We start from the raw sequence: 25,384 nt of genomic DNA on the forward strand, positions 1-25,384 counted from the left end.
ATGTTATACACACATAGTTATTACATAATATTATGTATATTTTATATTTTAAAAAGGTATAAACATTTTTTTTATTATTATTATTATTGAAAAAGCAAACATTCTTTCAATCCGAAAACAATTAATACAATAAGAGTCTGATTATACTTATAGTAATACATACCCAAATAAAATAGGATTCAACAAATAGTCGGCTCGAGTGAAGGGGAAGTGTTCATTAATTGCTCTTGATACTTTTTCAAATATAATTTATAATTTAGTATAATATCTACCAATTAACTTATCTACCCAATCCAATTGTTTTTTTCTATCGTCATGCTAGATAATTATTACAGTAGAAATTCAAATAATATGGACTTTGCCATGTATATTTTCGATTTACCAGATTATTTTGTTAATATTTTTTTAAATTTTATTAGCGTTCATGTTTTATCCAAAATAATTATCGTGAACGAAATGCGTTTGGTGTTATCTAATATAGTAATTTAATCGAAAAAAAAAACGATATTATATCTAAGAAAGGTTGCTTATTAGTTATTATATGTTTCACGGTAAATGTGGAAGCACTTATCATTGTCAATAGAGCTTAAATTATTGTGTACGGTTTGCGTGGGACGTATGTAAAAAATAACCTCGACCATTTAGGTTAAGAGTACCTAACTTATCTATTATGTATAATTACCGGCCGAACACGTGGTGTTAATAAACGAGTATATTTACTTGTAAATATCGTACAGTTATATAATAGTATGTTATTTACAGTACGCGTGGTCATCATAATATTCACTCGACGATAATATATATTATTATTGTCGCGGGAAAAGGGTAATCCGTCGTGGTGACCGCCACCCCTGTCTATTTTCCGGGAAAACCGGGGACAGGGTGGCTGCGGATTAAGAGGGGTGCGTAGTGGTTTGATCGTCTCCGTTCCGGGAAAACCGCACTCGGTCGAACCGGCGGCGGGGTTGGGGCGGGCGCAGGTCGTCGGGGAGGGTGCGTTTTTCAAACTCTCTACGGACGGCCGAGAGACGTCGTCGACGTGTGGTGTACGACATCCACCCCGCCGCGCCGCAGTCGTCGGGACCGACCGACCATCGGGGACGGGGGTGTGCACCCGCGTTGGCTCCGAGCGCGTGCGAGTTTCCCCTTCGCGCGGGCGCGCGCGCACCTCCACCGCCGCCTTTCCCGTTAAACTACCACGACACACTGCGCCCCCCGCGACGGAGAGCGGACACGACCGACCGGCCGGCCGGCAGAGCGACACACATATCCGACACCGGCGCCACCGACGACGCACACCGCACGCAGTACCGCGCGTTTTCCCGACGAGCACGTACGGCGATAACGATATTATATTATATTTACAATAACACGATAACAACATTACGGTATATACGACGATACCGCGGCCGACGACGATAAAACACCGCTCGTGACACGGTTTCTTCGTTTTCACGATTTTTCGTAATTTTATTCGTGTGTACTTACCGTTCCCGCGGCCGACCGTCACCGGGAGAAGTTAACGTGCCCACCACGTGGACTCCGCGAAGCGCCCGCCAAATCATCGCCGGCCTTCTGCCAAGTCATCGGAACGTCTAAGTTTGTTCTTTGATATGTAAGTACCGTATTACTGCTACCGTCATAATATAATATACCTATATATAATAGGTAGGTACGATGTATTCATAACGATACACAACAATATATGTTCATCAGATAGACATATCGTTATACATTTTTGATATTAAGTGGGACAGACATGTTAAGCTTATTTTAGGAACAAACGTTCTGGAAACAATCAGCTTTTAAAGTCTTCATAGTACACAAATTAATTATCATTTATGATAGTCGTGTTAATTATCGTTATTTTCATTTATGTCTAAGGAGTTTTGAAAATCAACATTTTTTTAGTCAAGTTTCTTTCAATCAACTAGCATAACGTATGAGCATCGTGTATTTTCGTGTGTGACAAAATTTCAAGAATAAAATGGTACTAAACAATTACATCATGATCACGATTGAAAAGTTGGAGTGTTCAGCGTGATTTTTTATGAATATGTCTAGTACAACTAACAGCACACGATGTGTCGTCGTAACAATTGTTCACGGACTTGATTCACGACTGACTCCCAACTCCTTTACACGGGGCTCGTGCATACAAAATATATCGTTGTTATATTAACATCTACAAAACTCGTACTTTTCGGTCTTTATTGTTTCCGTGCAGATAGCCTATTATCGAGAAACATTGCCATCCCAGTCGTTCCGACCCTATTACCTATAATCAAAAGTTACCTACGCGACCGCGATTATTTGTTGACTTTTTTCCGGACAACGACGTAACGGAGTTCTATATGTATACATTTTATACACACTAACATAAACAAAACCGATAAATATCGAATTCATTTAAATCGTATTTGTTGTTTAAGACGATTCAAGTTAGCCCATAAATTTTTTTCCTGTTTCAATTGATGGTTTTTCTATTCTAAAACACTAATATATTTTTTTATCTAAAAAAACTTTTTTCTCTTTCGACGTGAAAAATGTTTTCCAGTTTGTCTATAATTCCTAAAAAAATACTTTTGTTGTTGTTTATTGTAGAATTGCATTACGCGTGCAATCAAAAAGTTGAACTTAAATAAACCTACAGTGTTTAATAAAAAAAATATAATAACTACACTGGTAAAATATGCATGTACATTTTAATTCGAAATCACAATAAAGATTTTAAATTACAGTAGTATCAATTATAAACATTTAGACATTAATGTATTTAAATATTTACAAAAAAAAAAAATAATATCCAAACATTTTTATTTTTTCAACTAGACCTTAAAAAAATAAATCGTGATTTTTAGATGTATTATTTTTAATTAAAAGATTGATACGGAAAAATCTGTTTATAACAATAAACAAAATATGATTAATTTTATTTTTTTAATTAAAAATGTATATTGCATAATCAAAAATAATGTATAATAATAGTTGTTATAATTTATTTATTTATTATTATCATTATTATATTATTATTTTATGTGTAGTTTCTTTTTTTTTTACTATACGTTAAGTAAACATTTTTACAAATATTATAACGATGAAAATTTTTATTCTTTTAAAAAGTTTTTGAATTTATTTGAAATTTCTCAATATCTACAATAACAAAGTGAATTATTTTAAGTGATACTCGAGTTTTTCTACATAATACATTCAAATAACTATAGACTTTATGAAAGACGATAAAGTCACGTCCTTAAATAAAATAATTTTTTACAAACTACTCATTTATTGTAATATTATTTGTTGTGTTTTCATTTATTTGACAATATTATATTATTATAAAAATGTACGAATAAATAAAATAAAATAAACATTAGTCGAATAAAATTGTAATATTTAGTTATTTGTAATGTTATGTACAGGGTACAGTTATATTTTTACGGTGCTTTAAAGAAAACACTATAGCGTCCAATAATAATTACTAGTATATTGTTATAACTTATTAACGCGATTATAATCGAAGCGAGAGCCCACGTGAACGCAGCATAGATGGTAACACCTAATTTTATGTGGTTGGAAATATTTCGCGTTTTATTTTCGACTTCTTTGAAGCTATGGTAAATATTAATAAAAAGATAATTAAATAAATTGTTATAAACTATACTACTTCAGTTATACAGATGGTGGAACATTTTAATATAGTTATTGTCATCATTATGAAGTATTTTTTGTCACAATTTTTTTTTTCTTTATGTACTTTTATTTTTAATCCAACCACACTAGCTTCATGAATATTTATTCTTATTATAGTTTAAATATTTTAATGTACGATTCAACATCGTTGTATAGAGATTTATGAAAACTTTAAATGCCCGTGGCTTCTTTTTTAATTTTAATGATTCTACCCAGAGAGTTGGATATCTTATTAATTAAATTAGGACATTAATATAGGTTTTTTTTAGAAATACCTTTTTATGATTACATTATGAACTATTAAATAATTAAAAATGTTATGTTTTTTTTTTTAATTTATATACTTACTTAAATTATTTAAAACGAATGTAAGTTATTTCAAATACACGGAAATCGTCTAAAATGTGAATAAAACACAACGGAAGTATGATTTGAGCCTTAAAAAATCATTTACTGTGTTCTTTTAAGAAATATTCAGTATGCGAGCTATAAAAAACACTCGAGAGCATCCATTTGTATTTATTAAGTAATAAATAGACGAAATACGGTTTCATCGTAGCGAATATCCCAGCGATATCATTTTCTGAGAAACTCCCCGATAATCATTTCGTTCGTCGGCCCATGTCTGCGGAATACGTTGGGATTATTATCATTTGCTACTCGGATAACTGTATAGAATACAAATTATTGCACCCTCAATGAAAACTTTTACCACTAGTCTCGTTTGTAGAATATCATTTGATATAGATGGAGAGTGATGTCTTGTTAAAAAAGTAACAGCGGATGGATGATTCGAGACCATCGACTGCAATAATAATCTGCAACACAGTAGTAATGTAAATGAAGAAAGGCTGCAACAGTTCTATTTTCGGAAAAAGCGTCTGTACTGTATGCTAAAAAAGGTTAAGGTGGATTAATTTATGATGGAACTAATAGCGAATTTCAGTAATTTTTCATCTATGATTTGTGTGATGATTACTTACACAGTCATTGTCGTATTGCCGTAACCTGAGTATAATTCATGGTTATATAACTGCAGGCGGTTCCAAAAACGAAGTGATGATGATTTATGTAATCCTGGATCAGGGGGAGAAGGGGCCCGGATCCGGAGCTCATTTCCAACAAAATATAATGTATATATTACCTAATACAAAAATATTTAAAAAATAAAAAATAAATGTTGGTTCATAAAATTACTAAATATGATAAATTCCTAATAAATTTACATTCGATAACAATTTATTACAGCTTGTAAATTAATGAAAAATAGAAGTTGTGAAAGATGTAGTTAAATATAGATATTTAGTTCGCGGAATTTCCGTGTAATTATTAAAATATATATCAGGTGTTTCAGGGCCCAATATATGGTTAATACAGGCTTGGAGTTAGACAACTGTCGTGCAATTAGATACCGAAATAATTTAACTTAGGTATTAAACTCTTGTCTTGTTTCACTCTTATCAGAATAAAAAATATGGTTTTTAAATTTGCAGTATATCGATAATGGGCAGAAAAATAGGAAATATTATATATTTTAATACATGAAGAAGTTATTTCTTAGTATACTTAATTATTAGGCAATGATTTTTTGCTTTGAATAAAGTTAAAATGTATGAAATACGTAAATTGAATTAGTTTATCGATAAAAAAAATCCAATACAGATTTTACACATTTAAATGATTGTGAAATCATAATTTAAGTTTTTGCTTTAACACATAGCATATTAAGTAATAACTAGTAAATGGTATATTGGAGAAACCAATTACCACATAAAAGTTTTGCCAGTTGGAAAATGATTTATGAACTAAACTATTGGTTTATATCTCCGACCGGAAATAAACAATGACCAAGAGTGTTATTTGCGGATGTATAAATCTTTATTGGCTAGTTTCAGAATTATTTGATACAGTAAAACCCCTTAATAGCAGACACTCTTGGTCACCGAAATTTTGTCCGTTATTCAGAGGCAGTACATTTTAGAAATTCATTAAGCATACATTTGTAAAATAAAAATACATTTTCAGGTTCAATTAAATAATATAATATATTATGTATGTATAATAATAATATTTATACAAATTTTTTTCGAGAAAATATCGGCGAGCTTTGTCTGTTTATAATTGCACCGTCTCTGTGGAATATCATTAGTAATATCATGCACCAATGTTATAGTAGAAGTGACAACAGTACTGTTCCTTACTTCTATGGATGAAATAAAATGACTTTGTTCTTAACATTACAGCAGAAAAAGTTTAAGAAACGTCTAAAACTGTTACTAACTGATATATTTTTGTCTTAACACTCATAACCGTTTCACCGATACCCGAATTTGTCGTAATCTCATCATCCCATAACGAGTTTGTTATAGTATAATTACATTGTTACGAGAATACATACAAATGTGAATACGTTTTGGTATAGTCATTTTTTCATTATTTTCAAAGATTAAAATAATATCCGCTATTTGGAGGTTTTCAAATTGAAAAGTAGCAAAAATGTCGCTGTTCTCAAAAAAACGTCCGTTGTTGGGAAGTGTCCATTAGAGGTGGTTTTACTATTTTATTAAATGAGTATTGATAAATTTTTTTTAATACAATTAATGTCTTAAATATAATGTTAATTTTTATAAAATATAATAGAATAACTAAATGTAAAATCTTTATTCTATATACTATAGCTATTATATATACATTCGTAATTAAAAATATGGGAAAGTGTGTGCCATTCAGCTGTATAGTAGGTGTCAACTGGGTCGCTATAATGGATGTGTTATATTTGAATTCAATGATAGTTTATCAATTTATCAACATAGTATTCGAAAAAAATTCTGAGCGGAGACTGTCAATCAGCCTATATCACTAAGTACATTTCATGATATTGTTATTAAAGTAGTTTTATTTTACAATTTTACTATAATAGATTCATTAATTTTTTTTCAAAAACATCGAATTTCTTTAATTATAATAATAATAATGATGAATATAATGTATATCATATTATACGAGTATTATTGCAGTAATTAACTTTCAACGCCCTCTTACCGTAAACAGGGTAAATAAGTTCAAGTCTTCACAAATAATGATTCAAAATTATTATAAAAAAAATAATAAACATTGATATTCATCGTTTAAAATGTTTAAATATAACATTTCGTCCAATTTTGTGCACGACATTTATAGGAATAAAACTAAAAATAATTGAAATTTATTTAAGCTTATAAATAGTAGAAATATTTAAAAAAAAATTATATTATAGTATGTATATCAAATGATAATATGCATTTATGAGAAAATTTCAAATACCTGCATTTATATTATACAATTTTTTATTTTTGAATTGTAATAAAATAAAAATAAATACTTATATCAAAACCGCAAACAAATTCCAAGTTTTTTTTTTGTATTTCTTACTTATTAAGAAAAGTACTGAAATGTTTACTAATTTTAGGACCATCTCATATAATGTTACTACAATTTTATATGACAAAAACATGAACGTTAACAATACAATTTGGTTAATTGTCACGCCCATTTATTTAAATTTACAAAATTAATTATGAAAAATTAATAATAAATATTATGTTTTTTAAGTAGGTACCTGTTTATATAATTTTGATAAAAAAATCTAATTATGAGTTTAATTATTAAAACTTAAATAAAATGTTGGTTAAGACTTATTCAATTTTTCATAACTCAATTGTACAAGAAGTATAAAAAATATTTTATGAATAAATGTTTTTGAACACTTTAATATTATATATACATAACCTACTTTAGTATAAACTAAATACAATTTGCTAACTGAAATCTACCTCAAAGTTGATGATGAGAATATTATTATTACTACGAGAAAAAGTGTCTCCATACATAAAAATTAACAGAAATTACTATAAAATAAATATATAATTAAATTAAATAATAAACATTAGTTCAATTTAATTTTCCTGAAGCAATATTTTACATGTACATTGTACATCCTTATTTTTATAATCTTCAACTTCATAAAATGTGTATTGATATACTATTTACTAATATTAATTTACTTTTGTTGTGATCTATAGTAATTAAATAGTACAATATATCAGTGTGACGGTATATTAGTTAAATTATAATAATTGTAGGTACTGTTTAAAGTACCTTGTATTATTAGATGAATAATACATTTTTAATTATAATTAATACTTGGTTATTAATTATTAATAGGTAGCCTACTCATTACTAATCATTTTAATATTTTTAGTTTCAATTTATATTAATGTGTAAAATAATTTTAAAAACACTAAAAAAACACGATTTTAAATTTCTAACGGTTATTAAGGCGACATTTAAGATTAGATGTACATTATGTTGTATTTTGCAAATTAATTTATTGATATTTTATTACTTTTATTAATTCTATATATGTATAAATTTATTTAAAATTACGCTTTTACTTATCCATTTAGAGAAGTATGCCAAAAACTGCTAGATAGTTTATATTTACGCTTACACACAAGCCACTCAACTCCTCTAGACAGGAAATATAACCCATTCATTATGTGTATTTTGCATTATTATATATGACAAAAAGTTCGAAGAAGACATTTTTATTATATTGTTTATCGCCATTAAACCGTCTAGATGTTTAAGAGCGGAATGTGTATATATATCAACTAGCCTCCAGAACTAATAGCAATGACATATTTTACAATAATATTTAGCATAGTTTACGATTCATAATATATTAATATTATAAAATCTACATGTACTAGTAAAATAAGGGTTTAGAATCTAAATTTTAGATACGTATGGAATAAAAAATCTATTAAAACAGACTTCTTATAGTAATATAAAGCATATATTTATGATAGTCATTAACATTAATTTAAAATATACGAGGGTAACAATACTATTTTATAAGACTGTAGCAATTAGTAGCATTCTAGAATATTTAATGAAATATATTGTACATTGACTTTATTATATATATTGCATTTGCAGTCTCACAGCGAAATAAAAAGGGTGCTATCTGAAGACACATAGATACTTCAGACGGAATTTTTGGTATTTCTGTAGTTGTTGACGGCACTGAAATAAACCTTATACGATTAGGTGAATTAATTGGTGATCTAGTAGACGGTGAAGACGAGTCTACTCTAACGCTTGAAAATGTCCTTGGATTTTCTGTTGAAGCATACGATGAAGTTGGAACTTCAACAGTGCTTGAAGATGTACTTGGACTTTCCGTAGACGCGGATGACGAAGACGGAACTTCAACAGTGCTTGTGGATGTGCTTGGATTTTCTATTGGCGAATATGATGAAGTTGGAACTTCAACAGTGCTTGAAGCTGTACTTGGACTTTCCGTAGACGTGGATGACGAAGACGGAACTTCAACAGTGCTTGAAGCTGTACTTGGACTTTCCGTAGACGCGGATGACGAAGACGGAACTTCAACAGTGCTTGAAGATTTACTTGGACTTTCCGTAGAGGCGGATGACGAAGATGGAACTTCAACAGTGCTTGAAGATGTACTTGGATTTTCCGAAGACGCAGATGACGAAGACGGAACTTCAACAGTGCTTGAAGCTGTACTTGGACTTTCCGTAGAGGCGGATGACGAAGATGGAACTTCAACAGTGCTTGAAGATGTACTTGGACTTTCCGTAGACGTGGATGACGAAGACGGAACTTCAACAGTGCTTGAAGATGTACTTGGACTTTCTGTAGACGCAGATGATGAAGACGGAACTTCAACAGTGCTTGAAGCTGTACTTGGACTTTCCGTAGAGGCGGATGACGAAGATGGAACTTCAACAGTGCTTGAAGATGTACTTGGACTTTCCGTAGACGTGGATGACGAAGACGGAACTTCAACAGTGCTTGAAGATGTACTTGGACTTTCTGTAGACGCAGATGATGAAGACGGAACTTCAACAGTGCTTGAAGCTGTACTTGGACTTTCCGTAGAGGCGGATGACGAAGATGGAACTTCAACAGTGCTTGAAGATGTACTTGGACTTTCCGTAGACGTGGATGACGAAGACGGAACTTCAACATTGCTTGAAGCTGTACTTGGACTTTCCGTAGAGGCGGATGACGAAGATGGAACTTCAACAGTGCTTGAAGATGTACTTGGACTTTCCGTAGACGTGGATGACGAAGACGGAACTTCAACAGTGCTTGAAGATGTACTTGGATTTTCCGAAGACGCAGATGACGAAGACGGAACTTCAACAGAGCTTCTGGATGTGCTTGGATTTTGTATTGGCGCATACAATAAAATTGGAACTTCAACAGAGCTTCTGGATGTGCTTGGATTTTCTATTGGCGCATACGATAAAATTGGAACTTCAACAATGCTTGAAGATGTACTTGGATTTTCTGTAGACGCAGATGACGAGGACGGAACTTCAACAGTGCTTGAAGATGTGCTTGGACTTTCCGTAGACGGAACTTCAATAGTGCCTGAAGAAGTACTTGGACTTTCCGTAGACGCGGATGACGAAGACGGAACTTCAACAATGCTTGAAGATGTACTTGGATTTTCGGTAGACGTAGATGGCGAAGACGGAATTTCAACAGTGCTTAGACTTTCCGTAGGCGCAGACGACGAAGTCAGAACTTGAACAGTGGCTTCCTTAGTTGTTTGTGAATATAGTGAAGTCGATGAATCATTGTTACCATCTTCTACATTTTTAAAATTTAAAGTTATATTAATATTTTTTGATATATATTATATATAAAAATTAAAATGGTACATAACATTTTGTTAATTGATTAATATATTTTATAATATTTAATTAAATATCAGTAAACCCCTTTTATAAATTTTACATAGTTTCGACTAAAAGATTTTATATAAAGGAATCATAGTAATGTACCAAAAATCAAATACAAATAATGAATTTGTGTTAGTTGCGTATATTATATTATAAATATTTAAAAACTTCTAACTTACTTTGAATTGATTTGGTTTATTCAGAAATTGCTAAGATTTATTTTTATTGATCTATATTAAGCTTATAAGAAAATGAAAGATTGTGTTTGTGATTAAAACAATTCTTTCTGTTATTATAATTTAAAAAAAAAAAAATGTATTAAAGTAAAAACTAATAATTCAAGTTAAACATAGGTCTCATGTCTAAAGACTATTAATAGCCTACAGCACTTGTGAATTCATGTATTCATAATAAATACTAATATTTAGTAAAAAAAATTATCACAGATTGTAGGGCACATTTTCGATTTGTATTTGTTTTTCAATTTATGTTTATCATTAAGGTACCTACAAATTATAATTTTTTTTCATTCTTCAGTGACTACTGGAGTGCAGTATTCTTATAATATCCCTATTTAAAACTAGTATTTACTATAACCATTTTTCCATAAAGAGTAACATAATATAAATACTATCCTACAACATGCTATCAATACTTATTAATTTAAAATATTATTCAAGTGGTTGTTATTACTCATCAGTTATTTTAATACAAAATGAACATTTTTTTTTTTTAATAATACTTAATTAATTTATTGATTGAAGTTAGTGGAAAATTTTAATCTTATCTAATTTATTTTATTTGTATTTAATTTAAGGACAAGTTTACTTAAAAAAAAGACGATTAAAATATAATTTATATTTTCACTCTTGATAAGTATTTTGCATGTAGTTGCTTTGTTAAAATTCATTGGTTTCAGTGTTGAGACAATGTTTCACTTAACTTAATACCTAAGTTAGAACTTGGAATTAGTCTGGAGGAAAAAGTGTTTTATTTAGAGATAAATAAATGGTAAAATAATTTCTTTTTTTACTATAGTTGAATTAATAATTTTGATAGTTTTCTAAAAACAATTTTAAAAATAGTTTAAACTAATGAAATTTTGTAATCTTATATTGTTTATAAACTACTGAAATAAATACATAACTACTAAAAATTATATTTTATTTTAAAATTTATAATTCTGAGTAAAAAATAAAAATTATTAACATAGAATCTCTATAAAGTATAAAGAAAATAAATCAGCTAACGTTTTAAAAAAAAAATATTGATAATTAGTTAGAGTAGATAATTATTTAAATAATCTTAGATATAGAATAAAACTTTGGAACTCATAAAAAGTTACATTTTATAAAAAATATAAAATATAAATCTATTTTCAATTTAATTTAATAATTATCTGAATAAAGAAAAACATTCATATGTAAAATAAAGTATATGTATTCAAATATTAAATACTATCGTTTTTTATTGGAATCAATTTTTTTTTTTTTAATTCAATATATAATTTAACTATAGTTATCTATGTTTATATATAATTGTGTAAAGAAACTTTTTATTTTTTATGATTAATAGCTTTATTTTTGAGCGTTTAATCTTCAAAAACATCGTTACTGTATATTCTGGACATAAAATAAGTAAATGTAATCAGTCATGTACATGGACAGTTTTATGGCATTACTTTTCTAAAGTCACTTTGTCATAAATTGTGGCAATCTATAATTGATACTCTTTTGATATTAAGTATAAAGCTTTTAGCAACATAGATTCATATTTATAGTTTTCAAATAATATTAATATCAAAATTATATTTAAATTTCCAAACTATTTTATTAACTCATTATCTAAAACACTATATTTAAAATACTTAAAAAAAAAATGCATTTTCATTATTTTACAATTAACTTGCATCAAAACTAAATTTAAAAAATGTTGAATTATACAATTCACTCTTTTAATGTACCTAATCATTAGTAAAACATTATTATAAAAAAACTAGTTTTTGACATTGTTTATTTATTTATTTTTTTTATTTTACGGGCTTAGCCCTTTGACAAAAGTAAACAAATATAAGCTATATTATAGTGATAAAAAAGGAATACCTATAATTAATTTTACAAATAACATATAAATTACGTATATATTGTTAAGAACCCTTGATTATATTACATATCTTTTTTTAATATAATGAAAATCTGCCAATATGTTTAATATATTTTTAAATTATATATAAACATATGTGACATAATATTAATGTCAAATACTAAAATATGCTAACTAGTAAACAAAATAATTGTTATTCTTCGACTGCATATTCTTTATCATTTGTATAAAATATAAATGTTAAAACTTTTTAAAATTCATTTTAAAATCATATACTTACATAAATAAGTAGGATTTATTTTCAATTAATTCTTAACAATTATATACAATAGGCAATTTTATTATGTAAAAATAATATTTATGAATGCAGTACATATATCAATATGTGAAGATATTCAATTTTATAATTAATTGTTTTTGTTTTTTTGAATTATAAATTTGTCAAACGATATTTTATCATATCCCTTTTACTTAAAATCGTATTTCAAACTTTTAAATAGGAGGTGGGTATGTTTAAGTATTTATTGTGCATATAAATAAGTTAGGTCTGTTACGCCCAAACGAGAAAATGGCATAGTTTGTGAAATAATCTTACATTTGGCTAAACCTACGTGACTTTTTAAGTATGTTTAAATGAAAAGTTGAAACATTTTCAATAAGAGCCTGTGTCATATTAAATCATATATAAGCTACTTACGATCAACCGGTTTCGCAAAAGTTAAATTCAACTCGCTTAAAATGAAAATACTTAAAACATATACCAATTTAAAATGTATATTTGTCGACATTATCACTATGATCACCAACAATGATTAAAAACTAAAAAGTTAAAATATTAAATAAACATAAAAATCGACGAATCGGCGGATAAAATATTTTGACAGCAGAACGTCCAGTCGTACGTACTGCATGAAACGGTAGACAGACAGATATAACGCATTGTCATATTGCAGTTACGTTGGGCGTGTGAGTAACCTATCTGTGTGCAATTATTTTCACCGAAGATCGCTCATTTAGATATAAATATTAGAAATATTACATAAGAAGGAGAAATGACAAGTCTGTATAGACGTGTTTTTTTTACCAAAATGTAATCTATAAAAATACCAAATAACCAATATTTAACATAAAAAAATAATTCCTATCGGTCACGTAAACTAAAAATGTTAGGGCTTGTCTTTGTCGCAGATTACGTATTTTTAATTTTTTAGTATTGCAAGTCGTCAAGGTCATGTCAATAGTTACAAATGTATTATAGTTTTAGAAGTTGATGAACATCGATGCTATCGTTATATGACAAATTATATACATTTTTATTAATTAGCAACTTTTAAGATTTATCGTGATCATTTTTTAATAATAAAAATCGATAATTATTGTGAATATTTATGTTATTTTATCGCAAACTTAAAATATTTTATTTTCATTTTTCATTTTATACGCCTCAGATGAAAATGTTCGTTTGTATTTTTCACGGACTTACGAGTATAGTTTTCTGTTTTATGTTGTCTATTCAAATAAACCAAATAAAAATGAATATTCGATTAGGTGCTTTTGTATACAACGGTAGGTATGCGGCAGTCAGGCTGCACTGTCTCAATATAGTAATGCGATTTATAACAAAACAATTTAATGTTTTAGCATATAAATTATACATCGTTTTTTCGAACGTGATGCTGGTTTGTGTAAACATTATATTTTATGTATTATATTTCTTTTTTATTTAGTCAATAGTGAACTTTAATAATAATAAAAAAGTATCAAGTATTTTAAAATTGCCTTTTAGTTGAAAAATTATTATGCTTACGAAGGATATTATTCGCTTAATATTTTTAGATATTATATTGGGTTTACAACGATATGGATTTTTTTTTAGTAAGTTATGTATGTGAAAAATTTTTGTTGGACTGGGTGCTCTGAAAGTTGCATGTAGGTAACGACTTTTTAAATTGAAAATTGCATTTATTGCTAGTGTTTTGAACGTTTTTCGAATTTCAAAGTAGTTTTCATAAATATAATAAGTAAAACGATAGGTAAAAAGTATCGAAAAATGATATAATGATATAAAAATAAAACTAAATGATAAATATATTGTTGTTTAATTTTTTTTTTTTAACCCACTAAAACTAAAAACAATTATCAACGATTATTAATTAATTATTCTAGTATAACGTGAACATTTATAATTTTTCAACAATTTTAGTAAAGATTTTCGTAGATTAATTATTTTTTCCAATTATATTTTCTAAAACCCGACATTTGAATATACAATTAAACATTATGATATTATTATAATAAAGTACATTAAATATAATGCAAATATCTTAAAGACTTTTGTTGAATTACTGAACTTAGGTTAAGTTTGAGACATAATAATGTATATTATTAGTTTTTCTTAGAATATAAGTTAAATATTTATACTTATAAATTTTATTTCATTTTAAATTCCACAGAAATATATTATATATTATATAATTATAAAGTCTGTAAAAGTATTATATAAATATATATATTGACAATATTTTATTAGTTCCTAATGCATATAGGTAGATGATATTTTATTTAAATAATGATAATGATTTGTAGTAAATTGAATTAATGAAAATGTCATACTATTCATAACGGTAATATAAATATTTATGTTTTAGCAACTTTCTAGAAAGTATAATATAGAATATGTTATCATTAAAACTAAACTAAAGAAGAAACTTTCAGATTGGGATCATATTATTATAATATTTACAAGTCAAAACCTGTCAATGCATATTCTTTAATTTTTTTTTGTTGTTCATCGAGAATAAAAGCGTCACGCACGTAGATATTTTATAATTTTATTTTATTAATGTAAAATAAATCTCAATATTACTTTCGAAGTAATTCAAAGTCAACAAAGTAATTCATGTGAAATGTTGTTTTAGCTATTTCAGTGGATATAATAGATACATAAAGGTTTTTTTTTTTGTTTCAATTTTGTTCATATTTAATACGTTTAAACAAAACTTCATAGTTTTTAAGTCATTTACAGTTGTGCTCACAAGTTATAACTTCAATAGAAAACTTTGTTATTGATTTATATTAAATAATATAGTTACTTTTTAAGAAATCAAATCATTTATTCAGTGTATAGGTATTTCATAAAATAGATTTGTATGTTGTGAGTGGCTAATGATCATACAGAGTAAATAGGTGAATGAAATATTGTAAACATTTAATGTTATAATATTATATATTTGATGCCTATACCTATATGTTTCAATAGTTATTTAGATAATACCACTATGATGTCGGAACAGAACATTTTGACCTGTTGTTTGCTTGAAATTGTTTTGTACGTGTGTGTAGTATATTGTATTATCATCTACGATGGCTTATGGTAATTTCATGCCGTTTTTGATGCCAATTGCAAACTAACCTATTCATTTAAGTATGTTTATTATATGGTGTGAAATTAATTTATTAATATACAAATGCAGACGGGGATAACGTAACGAACTAACAATATAATAGCTGCGTGACCGACGACCACGTTAACGGGCATTAGAGGTATCATTAGCATCAGATCGGTTAAATAATGCGGTATAATAGTGACGTAGAGGGTGTCCAGTGTCCACTGTCCAAATAATTGATTTGCTGTCAACTCTAATCCCGTAATAGAAAAAACAACATCACACAAAAGTAAAATTTATTTTTAGTAATACATTTTAAATAATTGTATATATTTAAAAATTATATGAATATGAATTATAATTGTGTAGTTTTTAGTCGTTATCGAAGTGTATTTTAAGACGTCGTTGTGTATTTTATTTCATGAAATTAAACGTGTGTATCTATTTAATGAAATCTAAATGTTTTATAGCACATTATACAATATTATACATCTTAACTTTACAAAACAGAGTGGTAAAGCTTTATATATATATATATTTTCTGGAAAACACTTCAAGAGTTAAAAATAATAAGTTTTTCGTGTAACAACAGTCTTATTTAGAATATGCTTCTACAGTTTTAAAGATCATACTTTACTTTAAAAAGCATGCAATTACATGGATTCCATTAGCTTAGATCCTAAGTGGATCATTTAATGTATTGGTTTTACGACGATGAGTCATTTTATGTATTATATATGTTTTTTTGTGTCATTAAATGTTTATGACGTAAAAATGTTTTAATTTTGAGGGCAAATTTTGAAGGAAAAAATGGGCAATATTTGTGTAACTATTGAAAATATTCAAGTTCAAATAAATCTATAATTTTTCAATTAAATTATAAAAACATCGTCTCAAATCTTAATTTAAATATTTAAATACTATAATATAATCATCTAACCTACGAAACATATAAAGTACAAAACTAATTAAGTATGGTAGAGCAGTTGACTTTTTTTTCTTTTCGTAGAAATAATGCATTCTAATATAAAATAACATTCCTTATAATCTTTCGTACTGGGTACCTCTTTAGCTGATAATATGATAATATAAATAATATAATAACAATTTTATTCAGATCACATAATAGTCAAAACAAATATCAAATCTACAATATTGTTCGATAAGAAATGGTTTTTTTTTTATATCATTTTCAAATTTATTCGATATTTTTATTATGACTACCAACATCCGTACTTATTACCTTACGTTTTTATTTTCGTATATCTGTGTGTCTTGAAAACAACTCGACATTCCGTTTAAAATCTATTGGCCGGAAGACATTCAAAGTCACTTTTGGTCCCAAAAATATCCTAAACGGATTATAAAAGTAAAACGACCTATAACAAATGACGAACATTGTTGACCCCAGTACCGTAATAAAAGTGGAAAAGTTTTAACAACTTTAGTCTATTATAGACCATTCCCAATACTATATAAACTATGGTGATTTGGATTTTTAAATATATAAATTCAAGAATCGAACTAAACATTCATTGACTTCAATACGCCCAAGTTCGCAATAATAATAGATTTTCAAGGAAAAGAACAAAATATCTCAACACTAGTGGTTGCATGCATGTATGGTGACCCACATACATGAAAACTTGCTCACATAAAAAAAAAAACAGAAACATGTACACATAAAATAAAAATGTATTTAAAATATAAATATATAACTAGGTATTTATGTTTTAAAATTTAAATACATGTAAAAAGTTACGTTTTTTTCATAAAATATTATTCAAAGCAATAAATTAAAATGCCTTAATATAGGTATTCGTACCATATTGTATACAGTTTAATGTTTATAGTGCCTTAATTCAAACATGATATGAAACTAATAATTTCATATTATAAAATTATATTAAAATCTGTTACGTCCGTAAATAACCAACACCGATATATACGAAAATTAACTTTGTATAATTTATAAGTATATTCCAGATTGATGAAAGACTAAATTGTGTACAACATAATATTCGGAATAAGAATCTATTATGACGTTATATTCTATAATTACTAATTTTAAAGGCTAGAATGTATTGATTTTACTAAACACTTATGTATATATATATTATATAACTTTTTTTCATACAGTTCTTTTTTTAGTTTAACACAAAAAATTTAATTTATCGAATTTTCTTGTTTTGTTAAGAAAAATAAACAACAACACAGGCATGTGAACTATATTTTGCACACTATGTTTTGACTAAACTAAACCATTTTTGTGTAAATCAAGCTCAACTTATAATTGTTTTAATATTATAAAGCGTTCGCTTATGTTGTCGGTACTCGATAATACAACTCATCAGAATACCAGTGCAATGTAACTGCACTTTATTTTATTTTCAAAGAAAAATTAATCCAAAAACTTAATTATCTCTGATCGTGCAGTTACATATATAATATATTTGTAGTTTATAATAAATAAAAAAATAATTAGTTTTTCCTTATTCAATTTATTTATTATATAAGTTACGTGCGCGCGCTTTGTATTGTTTTTAGTTTCTAATTTATTATGAACCGACTAAAATCTTAATTTGATTAACTACTATGCAAGTGTTAGCTCAAAAACTATTAACAAACTAATATATTATTATAATGTAATATAATATGTGCGCGTGTGTGTTTGTGTGTGCATTATGATAATATTATACCTATAACCAACATATCTCGGTATTGAATAAGTTCGTTATATTTATATAGTTTTAGCCGCTGCAGTAATAGAAAACTTAACCAAAACTTTTTATGTGTGTTTTACATTAAATCATTTGATCGTTTTGTTCCACTGAACACCTATTATACTGCTGGTAAAACGTATACAATAGCTTATAAACAATAATGAGCTTATAAACTGAGATAGATTAATTAATGTTGTGTTTTGTCATAATATCAGTAGAAAAGAAGGTGTAATATTATGTAAGAATATAATAATGTATTACGTAATGATAAATATATATGGTTGATTCATTAAGCATGCTCACTACGCATTAATATAATGGATCCTCAATAACTCAAAATTCAGAAAAAAAAATGCAATTCTTTTGACTCACCGAAGTTTTCAATTTACTAAGGTTTTTGAGTCATCAAGGTTTTAGAAAAAATTTCGACTTGAAGAGTTTTTAAAATATATGTACGTACTACGTATATTATAATTTTTAATTATTATATAGATAAAGTTTATACATATAGTTATTAGTTACACTACATGTATTATTATTGTTTGTATTTTAAAATTATTACTTAAAAATAATGATAAAAAATGTTATTAAATAATTAATAATTTTTCCATTCGATACTATCGTACACGTGTAGTAACCGATCGATCGCAACTAACAATACCGAATGTAGGTAGTGAATATAAACCGAATAAAAAATACATTAATAAACGCGATTAGATTGAATTATCGGAACGCACTAGCAGATAAAACAAGTGATAATAAAATGCCATTATTAGTGTATATTCAATACTCAGAATTTTCGAGTTATTTATAGTTTTTATTTCGAGTAATTATTGAGGTTTTTGCAAGGGAACGGCATTTGTTTTGACTTATTAAGGTTTTCGACTTGTCGACGTTCCACTGTATTTTCATTTAATATTGTTTTTTTTTTAAATCATAATTTCTTTAACTTTTAAATAATATAAGTAGTTAAATTCCACATTTTCAAGTTCTCGAGAAGTTTTTAGTCATTTAAGGAGTGAACAGTGGCGATACAAACCTATTCTTGTTAAAAACTCATATCGGATGTGATGCAATATAATATATAAAATACAAATATCTAGTATATTATATACCTAGTTGTATCGTACTAGAATATTATTCTTATCGTTAAAGCCTGAACCACCTATGTAATAGACGTGAACCACTGTCGAACAGGTGTATTATAATATACTGTAGTCTGTAAATGTGTATATAGTATATAACAACCCCGTAGCCCGTATGACGTGTGTTTCTAGTCTTAGGTTTCGAAGTTGTTGTGTAATTTAAGATTTTAATAATATCTTGAAGTCTCCGGTATGTATAAGACGTGTTGTGTTATAGTGTCTTTGGGTGGAGTAGGAAGGTAGATAGGTAGTTACAAGTGAGGTGTACCTTTGTCAAAGACGTGTCGATTAATAATAATAATATGACTCGTTGTTATATCGGTGATGTCGGGTGCACATCCACAATTTTTTTTCCTACGTTCTCTGCGCCTATTCAGATTGTTTTGACGGCTATTAGAAATCCGCCCGCCGTCTATTCACCATATTATTTTATATTATGATATATACAACAAGTCAGCAATAATAATAATAATATATTAAGCCCCACTCACCGAAACGAAACGTTAGGGTGTACACCGTGTCACGACCACTCGTATCGGTCCACACATGCGTAGGCATTATATAGATTGATGTTGATACTCCGTCCCTGGCAATATTATAGGTACCTATGACTTTTTATTATTTATCATTATTTTTTTTTCAACCAGGTTTGAGTCGTTCTTTATATTATAGTGTGTGTAAACGCTGGAGATGTATCACACAATGCGGCCTATAGAGATGTCGAGGAATTGGAAATTGAAACATTTTAAATAGCATTTTTCTTTCTTCTATATTATTCCTTTTTATAAAATATGTATGAAGTCAGTCTGACGATATTATTATTATTATTATTATGATTTAGTGGTGTTTCTTGTCAGCCATCTCACAAATGTTACATCGAATGGGATTCACTTTGTGTGCCTATATTTGTTTACGATTCACATCAATTACCATATGAATTGGTCGAGTGTTTGATATATTGTATAAAAAAAAATGTTCAACAAAGTATAATAATATATCATTATAAAGAACGAAAATTACGTAAAACAATTTACACATAGTATAATAAAGCATGCTGTAGATATATTTATAATACAAACAGCTATGTATTATCTTGATGTTTTGTATTAGTCGAGAATAAAAATTAAAACTTTTAATAAAAACTTTGTTTGGTGATGAAAGAGAACCATCATGTATGATAAATAATAGAAAAGAATCATTTGTGTGTCATTATCAAATACATTTTTTTACATTAATAATTGTTGAATTTAAATAGAATTGACGATAATTGCTTTTGTATAGAAGCAGACTAAACCGTATATTATTGAATGTGATATAATTTACAAGTATTAGTAATAAATAAAATTTTAATTATCGTAATAACTTTAAAACTAAAACAAGGTATTGTAAAAAATATTAATGCAATATATTTTGATAAATATTTTATACGCATCGAATGGAGAGATTTTTCACGAAATCAGTATAAATACAATTCAGATTGCAGTATAAATTAAAAAGTCTTGTAATTTTCAGTTATCCAAAACATGTCACTAAATATTAAAATTAATATTTTAACTTATAAAATAAATATTAAGTTAAAAATAAGATGCTGTAAGTCAGTTGTTGAAATTTTTACCTTGCATAATAGTTCGATTTTTAATTGTTTTATTTATCTAAATTCTTAGATATATTTTATATTCAAAAATTGATAATGCAAGTGAAATTCCATCACTTTTAATCTTCTGTTTTCGTGATTTTATTGAAAATATAGACCGATTAATCTACATTTTATATTTGTTAAGGTTTCAATATTTTTACATAAAACATTTTAATATTGCCAATAAATAAAATAAACATTTTTCTTTTAACGAAAAATGTAATAAAAATACGTTAAAAACACATATTTTATTATGAAAGCAGTCTTTTATTTAATTATTTTCTCAGTTTGAAATGTGATTATTAATAATTATGAGATCAATAGTTTAGTAATCCTCAGTGCTATTAGAGTTTTTTAAGATATAAAATCTAATTATAAAATTAGTAATTTATAATTACCAAACATAAAATGATTAAATATTACGTTTCTAATTAACTTTTAAAAAAGGTATATATTTACAATCCTAATAAAAGAAAGATGGTTAAATTTGTATTCAATCATTAATACGTTTTAAATTCAATAGGATGTGTTTATAATACTAATTTAATTAAATAATAAAAAAATATTAAATGTATTATTTCTGTATACCCCAGCCTTGCCATTAAAATATTGTATATATATTTTTATAGCGAAATTATTTATGATTTTCATTTAATATAATAAAATTATACTAATAAATTATCATAACTACATAATAATATATACAAAGGAAATCGCAGACTTATTGGAAGTCATTATACTATATTTACTACTTACACCCCCCCAAGGTATAAAACACGTATCAGTGTTGTTTTTATGATTTGATGCTATTGTGGTTTTAAAATGAAAAGATGCATATCGAAATACTATTATATATTCGTATTGTATAATGGATGTGTAAATTCAAACACTCGTAAACGTTATTTTTCGTATTGCTTTTCCGACGAGAGATGGGTAGTTGAGATTGAAGAGAATGACAAATGTGATAATCAATCAAATGGAAAAAAAGCTAAGGGTGAATATATGACGTTATAATAAATATATAAAAAAAAAAAATGCGCACAAATTACCCGGTAATCGTATGTATAATGTTAGGAACCTCGTCAGAAATGAAAACATTGACAAATTTCCAAGCATGCGATGATATATTTATGAGTAATTTATTCATTTCAACATTTTCAATTTCATAAATTCATATAAATGTAAGAAAAAGTAGTTCGAGCGTACAAACATTTTAGACAAGCACAAATTATGTTGTCGGTAAATGATTAAAAATAATATTAATTTTACTAATATACGTATGCAAATTATGCATTTATACAATAAGGCTGTTATTTCTTAGAAAAGACTTAAACACCGTTATCATATACACGTGCATTCTTGAAACAATACTAAAAAGTATTTTTTTCGTTTGTAACGTTCACATAAAAAACATTTATTTATGCATTAATAATTATACTGTCTGCACGGCCGTCACTTATATGAGTAATGATTAATAAGAAAGTTTTCCATTGTTGTCCAAGCTCGAAGTTATTGTATACAAATATAAGTGCGTATAAATTAAATTTAATTCGTAATTATATAATAATATGTTATCTGCAGCTATTGAATTAAAATACAGTTTTATAGTTGTGAAATTGGATTTAATTTTGCTTAGTTCTTTAATAATATGTTTTCATTTTTCACGAATCGAATGTTAAAAGGTATTACTTATTATTAATGGATGGAAAATAGTCTAAATGTGCTTTGCAAATCGCGTATAATAAAGTATATTGTGTTTTTGAATTTTTAAACAATTTTGTTATGCGTAATAAAAATTACTATATAATATAGTTTAATATTAAACATTTTACCATAATATAGTATGTACATTTGTAATAAAAAAAACCATAACGTTTCCAATAAAATGAGAAAAACAATGCATAATCGGTGTAATTTTATTAAAATAAAAAAATATTACTTTGTATAATACAAAATATATTCTACAAGTAATGCACGAGTCTATATTTTTCATACTATTATATATTACGTAGGTACCCGTACAAAAAAAAAAATGACTTAATAAATACCATAATAAATATGATTTGTAGTCTGTACACGGTACAAGCAGCTAGTGTATGTATTATATTATTTAAAAATGATAAACTATAACGATGTAAAATTGTCGAGGTCCATTCCACTGAAAACTGCGGTTGCAAAGACCGTTTTATGTTGACCACGAGTGTGATTTTTATTTTTATGTTTACTATTTTGATTTGTCGCTGTAAAGTGGTTGTGGTCAAGTTATCTAAATGATGGTATAATAACTTGCATTACGGCGGCGAGACTAATAACTATCATTATACAATAAATATAGGTACTATACCGTGATTGTCTTTTATACAAGAATATTATTATAATGTTTTATTTTACGATTCCAATTTAAAAATATATATTTAAGTAATAGCAGACATTGATCAACCAATGATGAACACTGTAATAATGATAATAATATTTACACGCGTATTACAATATTCGTAAATGATTTACGATGGAATTACACGTGTGCTGCAACAACGGCGGCGGATGGTTCCGAAAAAACTACTTTGAATGTAGTCTACTTTAACTGTATTAGGCACGCGTGTGACATTTATGTAGTAACAAATCGCTGTTTAACGGAAAAACTGTACGTCATATTAAATAATTTCTCGTTTTGCGGTAACACATGGCCAACAAGGCTGCAATGGGGATAATGGACACCGTAATTATGATAAAAATAACAATAATAATAATAATAATACTCGATTACCGTATAGGGTTTTTCATATTCATATCATATTATATTATAGCGAGTGATTCAAATTTTGATTCTAGGAGTTTTAAATTATATATATATATCTACTGATGTGAATATAAGTTCCTCGATATTATCCGAGTACCTATAATAAATACTATCTATTTAATGTTACGATTGTTTTATATTTTTGAGAACTTTCTATTAACCAGTATCCTTAGTACATACATTTTAATAACCCAGCTAGAATTTTTAATTGGACAAGTCATAGGTCAGCATTTTCAAAAAGACATCTGGCTAATAATTTACATTACAAATGTGACTCTCATTCAGTGTTGATATTTAAATATAATTAGTTATCTTATATTTTATCTAGATCAATTATAAATTGTAAGTTATCTAAATAATTATTTAAGATAAAAAATTCACTTATTTAGGTAAATGCGTCAGCATTAAAAAAAAAAAAAAAATTAAAATACAAATGATTATTTTTAATGAAAAAAAATATTTTATACATAATAGTGTTATATAATATTATTAACCTATTTCATAAGGGTCCGACGGTCGTGTACATGTATCACTTATTTTATCTGTACAACTACAGTTGTATTTGTACACCATGCTAATTTCGATAATTCAAAGAAAAATCCAAATGACATTACACTAATCATATTACAACAATGATGATTTTTTGACTTTCGTATAAAATATAATATGTATATCGTGTATAATGTGACGTTGTCTAAATATTATAATAAATTGAATTTGTTAATTAAAGCTCAATAATGCTGTGCTGAACGCTTGTACTTATACGCTCACAGTTCCGTTTTCCAAAAATGGATTCATAAACCTAAGGCGTATATTTTTAAGGATTTATGATTATTTTATAAATGATTTATAACCAAAATGTAAAAAAGGAAGTTCGTACGATTGTAATCATTGAAACATTGATATACATTGCCATAATATATTATAATAATAAGTAAACCGTGAATAATCATTAATCTATGGGTAATGTGTAAATATTTGAAAAAGAACTTAAATAAAATTTCAAGATAACACTGAAAAACATCATAAATTTAAAATTATATATTTCTTATGTCTTGTTTAAACGGAATTTGTATCTTGACTTGACCTCAAATATAACAAATTAAATTGCCTTTAGTTCAAATTGTTCATATTATT

General features: G+C 27.0%; 2 protein-coding genes across 7 annotated transcripts in view; one reads left to right on the forward strand and one right to left on the reverse strand.

The window, feature by feature from the left end:
• Positions 1 to 1,254: 1,254 nt before the first annotated feature.
• LOC132928852 (ADAMTS-like protein 1) overlaps positions 1,255 to 25,384 on the forward strand; it is a 177,266-nt gene continuing 153,136 nt past the window's right edge. For all 6 annotated transcript variants that reach the window (XR_009662066.1, XM_060993798.1, XM_060993769.1 and 3 more), the window contains exon 1: positions 1,255 to 1,615. The gene's annotated coding sequence lies outside the window, so the exon portion shown is untranslated. The remainder of the gene's footprint in view (positions 1,616 to 25,384) is intronic.
• On the reverse strand, positions 8,509 to 13,535 carry LOC132917519 (uncharacterized protein DDB_G0271670-like). Its single transcript, XM_060978300.1, has 2 exons — positions 13,255 to 13,535; positions 8,509 to 10,362 (listed from the first exon to the last, which is right to left on the reverse strand). Exons 1-2 carry the CDS (start codon positions 13,343 to 13,345, stop codon positions 8,624 to 8,626), a joined length of 1,830 nt encoding a protein of 609 aa, XP_060834283.1. The 5' UTR covers positions 13,346 to 13,535; the 3' UTR covers positions 8,509 to 8,623.

This window comes from Rhopalosiphum padi, chromosome 1 (assembly GCF_020882245.1).
Source record: "Rhopalosiphum padi isolate XX-2018 chromosome 1, ASM2088224v1, whole genome shotgun sequence".
Lineage (NCBI taxonomy): Eukaryota > Metazoa > Arthropoda > Insecta > Hemiptera > Aphididae > Rhopalosiphum > Rhopalosiphum padi.

Coding starts and splice junctions, on each gene's coding strand:
- LOC132917519 (XM_060978300.1), bottom strand. CDS start 13,345: ATGTCGACAAATATACATTTTAAATTGGTATATGTTTTAAGTATTTTC. Junction 10,363..13,254: donor TTTTGCGAAACCGGTTGATC/GTAAGTAGCTTA, acceptor TTAAAAATGTAG/AAGATGGTAACAATGATTCA.